This window comes from Marmota monax, unplaced genomic scaffold (assembly GCF_021218885.2).
Source record: "Marmota monax isolate L192 unplaced genomic scaffold, Marmota_monax_Labrador192_F-V1.1 WCK01_AAM20220418_F8-fsc00021, whole genome shotgun sequence".
NCBI lineage: Eukaryota > Metazoa > Chordata > Mammalia > Rodentia > Sciuridae > Marmota > Marmota monax.
In genome coordinates this window covers 23,066,010-23,083,195 of record NW_026695228.1, presented here as the reverse complement: position 1 = coordinate 23,083,195, position 17,186 = coordinate 23,066,010, and the positions used below count along the sequence as shown (strand labels likewise).

Here is a 17,186-nt window from a genome sequence, read left to right as displayed (position 1 = left end):
GTCACAGTGTGCACCATACTAGAAACCAGAGAACCTCACCCCTTCAATCCAGCTGTGGTTATCTCTGCTTTATATATTTTACTACATCTCATTTTCACTCATTGGGCTCATTGCAGTCTAAGGACTGTTCATAATGCAACATATTGATTCATCTGTGTGCTATCTAAACAATAGTTGTCATTTTGTATGAATACAGATGAGTTTTTTCTTTTGCAATTATGTACAATGTGGTGTGAGCATTTGTGTTCTGACTGATACATTATACTGGCATATTATGATATCTCAGCAGGTATACAATGTTGAATGACCAAACCAAGGTAATCATCTCCTGAAACCTTTACGATTTCATTTTACTGGGATATTTCATGATTGTCTCCTCTACTTATCTAAAATTATATAATCAATTGTATGAACTATTATCCTCTACTGTGTGGTAGATCTTTATTTTTATTTCAAGTCACTAAGTGTTGATTTTATTGGGGGTGAGGGAAGGAGTAGTCAAATCTAGCACATTTTATTGACTACATAAAAGAAAAATATAAATCCAACTTTAAAACAATTTTTCCTTTCTCCTCAAATCAACCTCAAACTTCTATATAAACATTAACATTGTAAGAAAAAACAGTCCATATATGAAAATTAGTTGTACTATCAAGTTCATCCAAGAAAATATTGACTGAACTAAAGAAATCACAGATAAAACATTTACTAAAGGAACATTGCAGGAATTGTTATCAATGCTCTTGCAGGAACTTATCTCATTTCCGTAGTCATCATTCCAGTCTCTAAGTCTTTATGCTATGCCAACTTGTACCCGGGTTTAATAACAGAAAAGGCCATGATTGCTAAAATGCTGTTTATATTTCTTTATAATTTTTAATATAAGGCCATTTATTAAAGTAAACAAACCACAAGATGAAAATGAAGACAACATAAAAACACAACTTTTCATAACCAAAAATATTAACACAACCTCAAAAATAATTTAGACAAGAGTATTGTAAAACATGCATATCAGTTTGCATCCCATCAACTTAGATGACGTCAATTCATAATTCTAAATAAATTTTTAAGTGTGGTATTAAAAAGTCATTTTCAATGTATATGTAAATTATTTACTACAGGACAATTCAACACTGACTTTTGAAAATGGATCATTTTAAAAGACAAAGAAATTTTCATTCTGTAAGTTTCATTCAATTTACTTATGGTGAAAACACATGAAATTTGCTTTTAATTATTAAAAACCATGGTGGAATGCAGCAAAGGACTGAGGGTGGGTCCATTAAGAAGAATGTCATACTGTGATTTTTCTGCACACATATGAATGATAATTTCTACTTCTAGAACCTCAACACATCCCTTTTTAAAGAACTAAAATAAACCCAAGACACCTTGCAGGCATTTCCCCTTAAACAATGTAAAAGATGACTCTTTTACATTAAAAAAATCTAGAATAATTATGGCGGCAAAAGATTCTGATGGCAATCAAAGTTATAAATTGTGTTTCAGTCTCTCTTAATCATGAAAGAAGGATCAAGGCTTACCATAGGAGAAAATGCCCATTTATTGAGGAACAGCTCTGTATATTTATAGAGCCGGGGGCGGTTTGAGAGTTATGGCAGTTTAATGGTTGAAGGGTTTGACAGTTGGCATGAGGTGCTTTTTGATTGGTGAGTAAGGATCATTTGAGACAGCAGGGCTAGTCTGATTGGTGGGTAAGGATCATGTGAGCCAGCAAGACTCACCATTGGATGGCAGGATCATGTGAGCCAGCAGGGCTCACCATTTGAAGGCTCTTCTTAGGAGATGGGGAAGTTAGTCTTTGGAGCTGGGTGACTCCCAACATTCCCCCTCTTTGTTATTAAATGAGAGTGGGCATAGACTCATCCTGGCTGCTTCCTGCTGAGATGGGTCAGTGTGGGAGAAAGAGAGGAGGGAAGTAAGGAGCCCCCACAGGAGGGCAGAGAAGACCAGTATAACTTCAGGAACCAGATCAACGAAGGTTCCTTGCCACCACAGATCCATGATGATGTCAGTCCATTCGGCATAGGTCTCAACTGGAGGTATCATCAGTAGCCAGGAGTTGGTAATTCCTGAGGAGAAGCTGGTTAAAAGCTTCATTAGAAATTTTTGACCCACCTGAGTCTGAATGAACTTTATGATAAAGGGAAGGAACAGGCACAGGGAGTTTTTATAGCCCAAATCTAATGGGGTCTCTAGGTCTGCAAGCTGCCTTGTTGGCACAAGGGGGGTTAAGTGTTCAGCCTTGAGTGGGGGCTTGGGCGTTTGGGCTTGAAGCAAACAGTGATAAAGAACCAGAGAGAGGGTTTGAGAAGCCAGGTCATCCTGCAGCTAACTTTGTTTGGGACCTGCAGACCAGCCTGTCCTGCACCTAACACCCTCAATTCCACTCTTCATTCCTAGTCCAATCTAGTTCCCTCCCCTCTCTATTAAGGCTGTTCTTCAAAGTTTCTCCTAACTGGGTGTACCAGCTTGCTTCTCTCTTTGCCTTTCTCAAAGGGGGCCAAGGAAGGACGGTGGCCCATTGTTACCATATTTCCCTTTGAGAGCAGTCAGCTCTCTCCAGATTTTATGTAAAACACCTCAACTTTAAATACTGATACATGAAATTCTTACGAAACTGGGAGGGTAAACAAAACACACATGTTCCTCCTTAGGCCCAGAAGGCAACTGGTGAAGTGCTCTCTTATGATCACACTTATTCAGGGGTCACCATGCTCTGGACACCTAAGTGGTTTGTCAGAAGGACAACACACAACAATCCCACTACTGGCCTGATTCAAGCAAGTAGCGGGGGGTCTGGCTGGAGGCAGCCCTTAGGGTCACTTGCCTTGAATCTTCAGACATAGGGCGAAGAGAGGACCCAAGAGGGGCCAGAAATGAGGGGGAGCATTGACAAGAGTACTTAATGACAGGTGACGATAGTTGGCTCTTCTGATGAAGGTGTAGGAGTGCCGGGCTTAACCCTGGAAATATGAATCCACAGGGTAAGTTGGTTATTAGACAGCTTGAGTTTGGCCACCAAGGGAGTGCAGGACCCTCACATTTTGGTTTTAGAGGGGGGCTTTTCCCCTGGTGGGCAATAGTAAACAAGATGACCAGGTGTTAAGGAGGTAGGGTTTTGAAAGAGACTGGGGTCAGGAAGGAGCCAGTCTTGATAGCGCCAGAGTTCAGAGCATAGATGGAAGAGGAGGGGCAGGGCATAGGTTTAGGAGATGGGTAGGGGTTCTGTAGGCAGTCCGGGAGGAACAAGGGGATGGCCATACATGACTTTGAAAGGTGAGAGATTAGAAGGCTTCTTTGGTAAGGCCCTAATGCACAAAAAAGCCAAGGAGAGCACCTTTACCCAGTCCAGGCTTCATTCCATGGAGAGCTTGGTGAGGGTCTCTTTAAGGGACAAATTGGTCCTTTCAACCTTTCCAGAAGCCTGGGGGTGGTAAGGGCAATGGAAATGCCAAGGGAGTGATAGTGTGTGAGCCAGTCCCTGAGTTATCTGAGAGGTGAATTTTGGGCCATTGTCTGATTGGATAGAAGTGGGCATCCTGAAACGGGGGATTATGTGAGTCAACTACCATAGAGGCCTGCTTGTTAGAAGTGGGAAAGACTTGTTTTTTACTCGGCGCGTGTTGGTAAAATCAATCTGCCAGTCTGCAGCTGGGGTATGACCCTGGGCTTGATGAGAAGGGAAAAGTTTAGGTTTTAATGGAGTATTAGTATTGGTTCTCTGGCAGATCTGACAAGCAGAAGTGATCTGTTGTAGGAGGGTCTTATCGTATGGGGAAAGGGTGAAAAAGGAGTGATGGAAAGTAGTGAGACTCTGTGGACTAGAATGGAATAGAGTGAAGAAACTGGAAGAGTTGTTGGGGATCTTTGGGCCAATCCCGGGGGGTAACAAAGACTAACGAAGAGGAGGTAAAGCTCTGTCGTGCGGCTGATCGAGCTGCTTGATCAGTCTTGGAATTCCCCATAGTAGTAAGGGAGGAGTCAGTTTGATGGGCCTTGCAATGGATTTATTCCCAGTTGGGAAGGCAGCCTGGAGACTCCTAGTAGGCCAGAAATAAGTGTGGAATTAATGACTGCCGTCCCTCTCATCCATCAAATCCCAAAGTGCAAGATGCAGGGATCTCAATCTTTCAGTAGTGCTTCTCTTAGAAATAGTTGTTCATTTTGTTTATCAAAGTCATTTCTGAATTAGGTCTATCCTTGTAGAGAGAGGTATAATGAGAGACACAGGTATTGCAGAGAAGGACCTGCCTGAACCTCGACACTGGATTGATTGGTCAGTCTGAAGGGATACGTTGCAGATCCAGGCACTGAAGTGTTCAATAACAAAAAGCTCCATTTTCAGAGTCCCTGACTGGATGCTGCATTAGATCAACTATGGATGTGTGTCCTTCCACATCTGGTTGTTCATATAAGCTAAACCTACCTTTGGAGTTCTCCATTCTAGAGGGTAGTGTTTTTCCATGGGAAAGAAAGCTCATGCTTAGAAGATAACGGTCAATGGAACTATCCCGAACAAGAAAGGAACCATCTGGCACATTGGCTAGCTTCCCCTCTGCTTCCCAGCATATGATTGGCCCCAGTACCAGGCTTGTTTTGCAAGTTCCTTCAGCTCCTTTGTAAGACTTGTCACAACCAGGGGACCACTGCTTTGCACAGTCAAACTCTTGCAACCCCAGGGGCAGAGTTAGGATCAAAACTCAAAGAACAGCACATACATTTAGCCACATGGGCATCTGTGCCAGTGAAACCACTGAAGTCCTTTGGATTTGACTACTCTGCCTTGGAGGTAGCAATGGTGACAGTGGAAGGACCTATCATGACACTTTGGTCTCTGTAACATGATTCCTGTGGTGTCAATCAACAAGCCATTCACTGGCTTGTCCGTAAAGATGTCTGAAACAAGAACTAGGCCCTGTTCTTCCTGATTCTACATTGATTTTGATGCCACTTAGGGAACTTCTAATTTCATTGGATTTGTGTTTTATTGTTCTGCTGCATTGATGTACCATTTTAGATTTGAACCAAGTCCACACTGCCTGGGTGAGTACAGGCTTCATGCATACTTTGAAAGAACAAAAGTTCTTTATTTACTCCTCTTTTTAAAAATAATCTTGTTCTGTTATTCTTTGAGGGGGAAAAATGGCTAAGTTGCCTTTTCAATATGTATGCTCAGCTTCTTAAGAGCAGAGTTGGTTTGGGGTGGGGACAGACCCAGCCTGAAACATCAAGGTCAGGGTTACTGTGTGTGTCCTCCCCTCCTATTGCAGATGGAGCCAATTCCAGCAAACTTCAGAGTTTAAACTGAACACCAATGGATGACCCTACAGTCCAGGAGGTCAGAGGGCAAACTGGACTTATGGGAAAAAATGAATGTGACTGCAGGTCTGTGAGCCTTCAGAGGATCTGAGGAGGATGAATCCCTTTCCTTATATTTTCCAACTTCTAGAGGCTGCCCACATGCCTGGGTGCCTGGGCTCTACATCCACATTCAAATGCAGCAATGGCTGAGTGAAACCCCACACATCGCATCACTCAGGCACTGACTTTTCTGCCTCTCTTCTACATCCAAGGATCCGAGGACACGTTGCATTCTGCGTATCCTCCCTTTTTATTTCCAAGGGACCCGAAATTTTATTTCATGAGCTCTTTCCTATAATACACTTTTATAGGCCTGATGACCTTGTGCCATTTGTGAGCACAGAAGGGCGTCATTCCTGAGGGGAAAGCATGGGGAGTGAGACCAGGAATATGGTACGGATCAGGTGAGTCCTGACACCTGGGAGGTCTTCTCTTCCAACCCTGTTGGCTACTCCATCAAGACCAAAAGAAATGGTCTGGGTCCCACTGTTATTTTCTGGAATCATATTCATTGTCCTTGATTTAGGAGCATAAAAATCAGTGCTTTGTGAATTGTGAAGCTGGTCCTTCCTCTCTGGACTGGAATATTCAGGCCATGCATTCAGCTTGCTCTGAACCTGGAAAGCCTAGACACCTGTGCAGACTCCTGCCTGTACAGTCAGCCCACCTCTCACCACACACCTCTGTAACTACACACCTGATGCTCTGTCTACACTGCACCTTCAATAGTGAGGACAAATGCCAGGCCAACATCAGTGGGACACGTGGGGGGAGGGAGGTCCTGTCCACAGCCCCCAGTGAAGGTGCTCAGGACTCACATGGGCTTGGAAACGGTGTCTGCACTTGTCTGTGTAGACAAAGAAACTCTGAATCACTTATTGAGGAAAAGCTCATTAGGAAAGCCAAGGATCAGTTGAGATCAAGTCCAGGGAGAAAGCACACCTTGAGCCAAGTGCCCCAGGAGAAGGAGTGTACATATTTGGGGGGAAAAAAAACATGATGCAAACTGGCTACATGTACAATTGCCTTTCTGTTTGTTTTTTTCTCACAAATGGAAACTCAATTGCTCTGAGAATAGACAACAATGCAACAATTAATTTAATGAGCATTCATGAGAATTCAACCTCCCAGGCCCTGGAAATAATATATGCCCCTTGATCCTCTCACCCACAGCTGAGCTCTGCCAGGAATGAGAGGCTTCAACTGGACCTTGAAGAGCACTCATGCCTGAGGCCACTTCCAGCATTTCATCAGGACTAAGCTGACCCTCATCACCCAGGGAAGGAAGAGCAGAGGCTCACCCCCAGGACTGCTGATGTGGGAGCAGGTAGGAGGCAGCACAGTCTCACAGGATGAGCCTTGGTGGCCCAAATGGGGACACTGCAGTGAGGAGGGCCCTCACTTAGACCCATCTGTGCAGTCAGCTCCTGTCTCTCACGACTTCTCTTCCAATCCCTCTCTTCTCATCTTCCTTCTCTTTTCTGGAACCCAGATCTGATCATCTCTCACCTTCCTGATGGAACTGACCTTCTCTCAAGCGTTTCCTGCACAGCTATCTTTACCATTTTTCTGCAGCCACCTTAGGGTACTCTCTTCTCCATCAGAGAAGCTTCTTTGTTTTTATGTATAAAACTGCTCTTTCATTCCCTCAAAGTACCTCCTTCATGAACTTGTGTAGTTATCACAAGTCCAGCCATACATCTCTGGCATCACATTACTGAAGATTTTTTTTGGTCTCAGTTTCCATATTTATAAAATAAGGATCACAAAGTGTTCACTTCATAGGAATCATATTGGGGTGAAGTTAAAGTAAATCAGGCATGAGAAAATGTTAATACTCTCTAACAGGTAGCGAGGCTCTACTCCTATTTATCATTATCATTGCATTATTATAACACTTTTTGTAGTTATATAAAAACAGCAATGATGACATAATGAATCAAGGTACATAAATCATAAACCAAGTGCTGAACACAGGCAGGTCCTCAAGTAACTATACAAAATAAAACTCATTTGTTGTGTGTTTGTAAGGTTCTGATCCCCATTCATGGAGCTGTAAATTTCATTACTATTTGGAATGTTGGAGATCTATTTTCTAATAAATTTGCTGCATGTACAAATGCAAATTTTTTCCTCCTTCTATCACCTGATTTTCAAATAAGTTAGATGAGTATAAAAGTTACAGAGAATACTGAGACTTCTCTGTTACAGCTGAAATTGGAAATTCACAACTAGAGAGGGAGAAGCAATATTTGCCAAAGATCTCAACGTGCCTTTTTCCTCGTTGCCACCTGGAGTGGCCTCTTTACATATTGGGTTTGTGTGAACAGGCTTAGTAAAATCACACCCGGTTACAATAGGTCTGAAGCCACCAATCTGTCATCTGCAGCTACTCCATCCTCCATAAACCACACCTTGCCTCTTCCCTTTTTCTTACTGATGCATTTTGGTTGTACATAGGTGGAATTTGTTGGTTCATATTCATACATACACACGGTATAACAATAGAATTTGGCCAAGATCATTCCCCAGTGGACACCTTGCCTTTTCCATGTTCAGGTCTCTGATGACTTTTTCTCCCTCTATTGCATTGGATTGCACTTCCAGGCTTCTGACAAATGATTAGTGATGAGAAACTTAGTTTTCTTCTTCACTTAAAGGAGAATTCTGCTTCTGCTCCCACCTCAGGTTCCTGCCAGAGCGTTTTTGGTGGTAAGTTTTGTAATTTATTGTCTTCTTTCCTTTTGGTTTCTGATGTGTTTTTCTCCATCAACTTTGGACAATTTCCAGAAATAAGTTCTACTCTCAGACAGCTACATATTTTTTTTCATTCATTTTATTTATTTTTTTCTTTCTTCAAATTAGTTATACATGACAGTAGAATGCATTTTGACACATCATACAGAATTGGAGTACAACTGCTGACTCTCCTGGTTATACAGATAGAGAATCACACAGCTGGTGTAATCAAATATACTCATAGGACAATTATGGCCAACTCATTCTACTCTCCTTCCTACCTCCAGATCCCTTCCTCTGTCATCACTCCCCGCCATCTAATCTCCATACATGGATTCTTCCCTAGCCCCACGCACTTACTGTGAATTAAAAACTGCAACTTAAGAGTTGTAAGAAATATTATCCTGTAAGATCAAGCATTTCCTTACCTCTGTGTTCATTTTCCTCATTCCAAATTCTAGACATTTCAATTGACTTTTAGTCTTTTGAAGGGTTTATTAGAACATTGTAGTTTTACATAATATTGAAGTCATTTTACAAATCACACATGCATGGAATTTACTGCTCCATATCACACCTGCTCCTTCCTCCTCTTGTCTCCTTTAATCCATTTCATTTCATGTCTGACTTTTTCTAGTTATGGATGCTATAGAATTAGTTCTGGAATTTGTTTTTTATTCTAGGATCTTTCTCCTCTTTAGTTCTCTAGCTCTGCTTTTACCTTCATTTTATGCTCCTTGCTGCTTTAGTTTTGCCTAGTGGTATTTTTATTTCCAATAATTTTAAGTTTTAAAGTTGCTATTTCTTTTTTTTTTAATTTTTTATTGTTGTCTGTTCAAAACATTACATAGTTCTTGATATATCATATTTCACAATTTGATTCAAGTGGGTTATGAGCTCCCATTTTCACCCCATGTACAGATTGCAGAATCACATCAGTTACACATCCATTGATTTACATATTGCCATACTAGTGTCTGCTGTATTCTGCTGCCTTTCCTATCCTCTACTATCCCCCCTCCCCTCCCCTCCCCTCCCCTCCCCTCTTCTCTCTCTGCCCCCTCTACTGACATTCGTTTGTCCCCCTTATATTATTTTTCCCTTTCCCCTCACTTCCTCTTGTATGTACTTTTGTATAACCCTGAGGGTCTCCTTCCATTTCCATGCAATTTCCCTTCTCTCTCCCTTTCCCTCCCACTTCTCATCCCTGTTTAATGTTAATTTTCTTCTCATGCTCTTCGACCCTACTCTGTTCTTAGTTACTCTCCTTATATCAAAGAAGACATTTGGCATTTGTTTTTTAGGGATTGGCTAGCTTCACTTAGCATAATCTGCTCTAATGCCATCCATTTCCCTGTAAATTCTATGATTTTGTCATTTTTTAATGCAGAGTAATACTCCATTGTGTATAAATGCCACATTTTTTTTATCCATTCATCCATTGAAGGGCATCTAGGTTGGTTCCACAGTCTAGCTATTGTGAATTGTGCTGCTATGAACATCGATGTAGCAGTGTCCCTGTAGCATGCTCTTTTTAGGTCTTTAGGGAATAGACCGAGAAGGGGAATTGCTATTTCTTAAGGATGGATGACATATGTATTCATTTGCAGTTTTTATATGACACACCAAGAAGCAAATCCAAGAAGTAAAAATGACATCACTACTCCAGGAGATCCCTGGTCATATGCTGGTGACTCTTGTAGAATTTATAAAATGGCTCATTGCTGATTTAATTTTTCCAGCCCAGAAAAGAGGACTAAATATGCTCTCATATCAGCACCTGAAATGTTATTTCCTTTCCCCATCACAGAATTTGGCATGGTTACTATTTTTGAAAAAGGCCTTCTCAATTAATTCCACAAAAATGGAATCTTATTTTTATTACACTTTTATAAATTAATGGTAAGAATGAAAATCTTTTCAAACATTTAATACCCTTTTTACATTTCCTTTGATGAACCTATGACTCTTTCTACCGTTTTACAAGCAAGACATGAATCTTAATTTATAACTGAGACTCTAGTATTGAAATACATTCACTTTGACTAACCAAATAGAATATTTTTGCAGTTTTCTAAACTTGAGCATTTTTTCCTTCAGATGTTTTTAATATAAAGTTCTGATTAGTGAAGGGTTTTTTTGCTTGTACAAATAATTTTTAGTTAATTAAGAATGTTCCTCTAATGTTAGATATTACTCATGCCCATGTAGATGTCTACTTTATCATTACATTGTGTTTTCATTACGCAGCTGCTTTGGTCTCTTGCTCCACATTGAAGGCTTGAAATTTATATGGGAACATGAAGAATGCAGTCAACATTATATTTTTCAGATAGCTAATAAGTAATTACACTCTTATGAAAATTTTAAACAGTTCCTCAAAAGTATGCAGGGATAAGCAATGCACACTAACAGGATTAAAATTACATAGTAAATATCATACCACTTAATATGAGTTGAGCACCATATTATGTGACAAAACAAAGAATTCCATATCTTACACAAAACCTTAACAAGGATTTGGATTTCAAAGCAATAAAATAAAACCAAATAAAAAAAATAGGTGTTATCAGGATGGGGTTGTGGCTCAGTGATAGAGTGCTCGCCTAACACACATGAGGCAGTGGGTTTGAACCTCAGCACCACATAAAAATAAAATAAAGATATTGTGTTCACCTACAACTAAAAAATAAATATTAAAAAGATAGGTGTTATAAATTGATATTATTTAATCAAAGTACATTTTTACAATAATTTTCACAAAATAAAAAGAAAGTACAGAAAAATTATAGGACACCTCATCAACTCAAAAAAACACTTTCTGATAATAATCACAATAGTGGATATGATATTGGGGATCATCATTCTTAACAGCATTAAAGTTTAAATACACTCAATATTATCAACAAGAAATGAACATGATTACATTTTTTTTTTATCGTGGTGCTGGCAGTTGAAGACAGAGCCTTGTGCATGTGAGGCAAGCACTCTACCAACTGAGCTATATCCCCAACACTTGGCCTATATTTTCTTTTAAAAATCAGAAATATATGCCTAAAAATTATTGAAATACATGGAGGCAAGTTCGTGCTACTGATATGAGACTCTGAATGTTGTTATGATGTCATCTTTTTTCCAAATTATCTTAAAATTTTAAGGGAATCTCTGATAAAATTCCAATAGTATTTTACTTGCAATAGTCCTGATTCTAAAAACCTACAAGAATAAACTGAAACTAGAAATAGAATTCTGATAGAAATAATGCTAGGCGACTTTCTCTATTGGACTTTTAAGTACATCATGCAGATGTACAATTTTTTACATTATGAATCTGGCAGCCTGATGAATGGTCAGTTTAAGTCAATCATTTCTATGCATGTGACAGAGGAAATACCTGAATTTTTTTAAAATGACAGAAGTCATTTGCAGATCATCGTAAGAGAAGAAAGTATAAACTTAAAATTAACATTAACAATCTCACTCATAAAGAAAACCAAATGTCCAGAATGGGCAAGATTTGAAGAGCCATTTCGCCATGATGGAATATTTTCATGTGATTTTTTTTAAAATGTGTGTAAGACTCATGCCTACATTTAGAAATTCTTAAGATTTCTAAACTTAGAAATTCCATGTTTCTTCAATATGTTTGGTTAAAATGGAAATTAAAACGAAATAGAATTAATAATAATACCAGAAGATGCTGATATTTCTAGCAAAAAGACCACACAGGTCCACAGGATAGGACTTGAGGAAATCAGAGAGAAGAACCACAGTAACATAGAGAGCTTTTACATGGCAGAGCAACCTGCCTGGAACTAGGAGATGCTCATTCCCATGAGCATGAGGCAGAACGCAGCAGAGCACCTGGGGAACGAGGATTGGGTGGGGATGCAGACAAGGTCCAGAGCCCTGGTTCCTAAGCAGGAGTGAGCCTCCGAATCCTGACAGGGCTTCTCAAGACACAGAGGGCAGCTTCACACCTACAGCAGGAGGTTCAGGTGGTCAGGTGAGGTGTGCATGAGAATGCACATTTCAGCAAGATTCCAGGTGATGCCCAGGTGGGTACTCCTGGGAACACCATTTGAGAAGCACTGACATAGAACCATGTTTTGATTTGTTTCTTTGCGGGTATACAAATGGTATCTGAAATTTGTCAGCCAGGAGGACAAATGACAAGATAAAATAAATAATTTATTGAGTTCACAAAATTTCAATAAAAGACATTGGGGTATCCTGGGGAATCTCTATTTGAAATTCTTATTTGGGGGAGAGAGAACTGGGTGGGGTGGAGAGAGGGTACCAGGGATGGAATCCAGGGGCACTTAAGCACTGAGCTACATGCCCAGGCCCTCTTTTTATTTTTTATTTTAAGATAGGATCTCACTAAGATACTGAGCCTGGCTTTCAACTTGCAGTCTTCCTGCCTCAGCCTCCCTAGCTGGAGGGAATTTAGAGTTCCTTCTCTCCCTCCTCAGAGCAAACACACCAGCACCATGGAAAGAGGAAACCAAACAGGAACTGGAAACTTCATCCTCCTGGGATTCACAGATGACCCGGACCTGCAGTCCCTCCTCCTTGGCCTGCTTCTGTCTGGGTACCTGGTCACAGTCACAGGAAACCTGCTCATCATCCTGGCTGTCATCTCAGACTCCCACCTGCACACGCCCATGTACTTCTTCCTCTCCAACCTGTCCCTGGCTGACATTGGCTTCACCTCCACCACCATCCCCAAGGCCCTCAGGAATATCCACACTCACAGCAAAGGGATCACCTTTGCAGGCTGCGTCTCACAAGTATATTTTTTCGTTTTGTTTGGATGCCAGGACAATTTGCTCCTGACAGTGATGGCCTATGACCGCTTTGTGGCCATCTGTCACCCCCTGCACTATGTGGCCATTATGAGCCCACGGCTCTGTCTGCTCATGGCTCTGGGGTCCTGGATGGTCAGTGTCCTAGGCTCCCTCCCAGATACCTTGACAATATTGAGGCTGTCCTTTTGCACAAAAATAGAAATCCCTCACTTCTTCTGTGATCTTCCTGAAATCCTGAAGCTCACCTGCTCTGACATACTCATTAATAACATTGTGGTGTTCTCTATGATCATCGTCCTGGGTGTCTTCCCTCTCACTGGAATCCTCTTCTCCTACTCTCAGATTTTCTCCTCCATCCTAAGGATCTCATCAGACAGAGGCAAGTACAAAGCCTTCTCCACCTGTGGGTCTCACCTCCTGGTGGTCTCCTTGTTCTATGGCAGTAGCCTTGGGGTCTACCTCAGTTCTGTAGCCACACAGTCTTCTACGATTAATCTGATGGCCTCAGTGATGTACACTATGGTCACCCCCATGATGAATCCATTCATCTACAGTCTGAGGAACAGGGACATCAAAGTGGCCCTGGGAAGAGTCCTCACCAAGATGGTGCCTCTCAGTGAAAGGGTGGATGCACGGCTCTCCTGAATCATAATGTCCATCATACTGAAGACCCTGGAGCCCCAAACCTCCATGTAAGACTCTGCCTACCTATGCTTGGTGTATTTTAGGGTACCTCATTAATACATTTTAGTGGATTAATCCAGCAATTAATCTAAAGCTCCATGATCTAATCAGTTCACCTCTGAATGTTCTTGCCTTGTCTACATCTGAACTATGGGAATACCACATACCTAATCCACAGCACTGCCTTGGATTGTTAGTGAAGATGAGCATATTTTCATGGCTTTGTCATCATCTTAGGGTTTGTTCCTACTTAGGGACTGTTCCTATTGCAACATTTTGGATCACCTATGCACTATCTAACCAGTCATTGTAATTTTGTTTGAATACAAATGGGATTTTTAATTTGTGATTACCCAACACTGAGGTGTGGGTATTTGTATTTTTATTGATACAAAATACTGGCATTTGTTGATGGAGCACCATGTTATATCTCAATGCATGCATGCTACATGTAGTGATAAAATCAAAGTAATCAGTATTTCCATCTCCTGGAATGTTTATTATTTCTTATCACTGGCATACTTCATGCTCTTCTAGTTTTACAAAATTACATAATCAATTGTTATGAACTATTGTCCTCTACTCTGGGGACAAGGTCATGGAGTACTGCATACATGGCATATGTTAAGGGCGCCAGAGTGGCAGGCCACACCCCTCACACTAGGCATGTGAGTGGCAGACTGCTTACCCTGTAGGCACAGCCCTGGGTGTGAGGCCATGTATTGCAGTCCCTGCACTTGCTCCACAGCCTGTCCCTCGGTTGGTCGCTATAAGGACAGTTAGCAAGAAATTGCATGGGTGGCTGCCTGTAACCTGCCTGGCTACTTCCCCAGCATATATACATGGTAACTGGGCAGTTAAATCCACCTGCTTCCTGCTTGATCTCCGGAGGTCTTGAATAGCAACTCCACAGCCACACTCTCCTCTACCCTGTTCTGTGGACCTCCCTGCTGAACAAGAGAGAGCCCATGCACTCTACTTGCTGTACAACTTTAGAAATCATTTCTCTTGTAAAACTGGGCTTCACACCCTGAAACTAACCTCCTCCTCACCCTGCCTGATTTCCAGGGACCACTTTTGTACTCTCGCCTTCTGGGACATCAAATTCATCCCCTTCTGCATATGAACAAGAACTTGCAGCCTTTGCTCTGGTCCTTTGGATTGACATATATCCTCAGAATAGGGTGTGTAAATTGTGCAAATGCTGTCCTGAAAACTCATTTACAGGAACATTTCCTGAGGTGGTCTGAATGAATTAACTCAATGTTTTCCCCTTTAAATCATTCCTACTGTGCTTCCCATCACACTGACTGTGGAATTTTTCTACTCACCCTCTGTACAGATTCCTTGAATTTGAGAACTGGCTCTTTCACAGCCACAATGCCTCATCCTGTTGTGGAAAAGCATTTTTACTCAGTGAATATCTGTCAAATGGAGTGAAAACTAGCTCGGCAGATGGTTCAATGTAAAATAGAATCTGGAAGAGAAAATGCAAAGTTATAAATTGAATAAAAGATTTTGAGCTGGAAAAGAAATTCAGAGTTACTAATGCTGATATTAATAACAACAACCCTCAGCAGGTGCCAGCACTATTTCCATGTTTTATAAACATCCCATCACTAGATTTCCCAGTGTCTCTTTTATTTGATGTATTAATCTGTTGCATTGTTATAATAACACAACCAAAAATAATTTAGAAAAGATTGTTATAAAAGATGTGTGTCAGATTTGCATCCCATTAACTATTATGAAGTTCATTCCTAATTCTCAATGAATCTTTTTAAACTATGATATTTAAAAGTCTTTTCGGTGTATCTGTAAATTGTTTTTTCACATGTTCATTCAACACTGACTTCTGAAATTGGATCATTTTAAAAGACAAAGCAATTTTCCATCTGTGAGCTTCATTCATTCACTCAGGGTTGAAGATACATGAAGTGTGCCTTTCATGAATAAAAATGACAGTAAAGAACTGGGGGAGGGCATCAGGGAGAATCTGATAATTCACACTGTGATTTTTCTGCACACTAATGAAAGATAATTTCCACTTCTAGAACCTCAAGACATACCTTTTAAGAACCAAAATAAACACAAGATACCTTGAGACACTTCCCGAATCCTAAACAAACGGATAATAAATTGTGTTTCAGTCTCTTTTTCTTATTCACAAAGTGCAAAATTCAGGATCTCAATCTTTCAGTAGTGCTTCTCCTAGAAATAGTTCTTCATTTTGTTTGTCAAAGTCGTTTCTGAATTAGGTCTATCCTTGTAGACAGAGGTATAATGAGAGACACAGGTACTGCAGAGAAGGACCTGCCTGAACCTCGACACTGGATTGATTGGTCAGTCTGAAGGGATACGTTGCAGATCCAGGCACTGAAGTGTTCAATAACAAAAAGCTCCATTTTCAGAGTCCCTGACTGGATGCTGCATTAGATCAATTATGGACACATGTCCTTCCACATCTGATTGTTCATAAACCTACCATTGGAGTGCTCCATTCTAGTTGGTAGTGTTTTTCCATGGGAAGGAAAGCTCATGCTTAGAAGATAACAGTCAATGGAACTATCCCGAACAAGAAAGGAACCATCTGGAACATTGGCTAACTTCCCCTCTGCTTCTCAGTGTGTGGCCCCAGTACCAGGCTTATTTTGCAAGTTTCTTCATCTCCTCTGTAAGACTTGTCACAACCAGGGGACCTCTGCTTTGCACAGTCAAACTCTTGCAACCCCAGGGGCAGAGTTAGGATCAAAACTCAAAGAACAGCACATACATTCAGCCACATGGGCATCTGTGCCAGTGAGCCCACTGAAGTCCTTTGGATTTAACTAGTGTGCTTTAGAATAGCAATGGTGACATTGAAGGGGACTCTCATGACACTCTGGGTCTCTGTAACATGACTCCTGTAGTGCCAACTAACAAGCCATTCACTGACTGGTCCACAGAGATCTCTGGATCAGCCACTAGGCCCTGGTCTACCTGATTCTACATTGATATTTGATGCCACTTATGTAACTTCTCATTTTATTAAGTTTGTATTTTATTGTTCTGCTGCATTGATGTTTCTATTCAGATTTAAACCAAGTCCACACCGCCCGGGCGAGTAGAGCTTTCATTCAGATTTTCATAAAGAGAAGGACAAGTGTTCTCTATGTACTCCTCTTTTTTAAAATTATCTTTCCCAGTTATTCTTTGTGAGGGAAAAACATGGCCAAGTTGCCTTTTCAATATGTATGCTCAGCTTCTTAAGAGCAGAGTTAGTTTGTAGTGGGGACAGACCCAGCCTGAAACATAAAGGTCAGGGTTACGATGTGTCCTCCTCTCCTATTGCGGATGGAACCAATTTCAGCAAACTTCAGAGATTAAACTGAACACCAATGGATGGTCCTACAGTCCAGGAGGTCAGAGTGCAAACTGGACTTATGGGATAAAATGAAGGTTTCTGCAGGTCTGTGAGCCTTCAGAGGATCTGAGGAGGATGAATCCCTTTCCTTATATTTTCCAACTTCTAGAGGCTGCCCACATGCCTGGGTGCCTGGGCTCTGCATCCCCATTCAAATGCAG

The 17,186-nt window shown here is 41.0% G+C and overlaps 1 protein-coding gene across 1 annotated transcript; it reads left to right on the top strand.

Annotated features, from left to right (window-relative positions):
• The first annotated feature begins 12,607 nt into the window (after positions 1-12,607).
• Positions 12,608-13,950, top strand: LOC124087655 (olfactory receptor 7C2-like). Its single transcript, XM_046436637.2, has one exon. It carries the CDS (start codon positions 12,621-12,623, stop codon positions 13,581-13,583), a length of 963 nt encoding a protein of 320 aa, XP_046292593.1. The 5' UTR covers positions 12,608-12,620; the 3' UTR covers positions 13,584-13,950.
• The last annotated feature ends 3,236 nt before the right edge of the window (positions 13,951-17,186 follow it).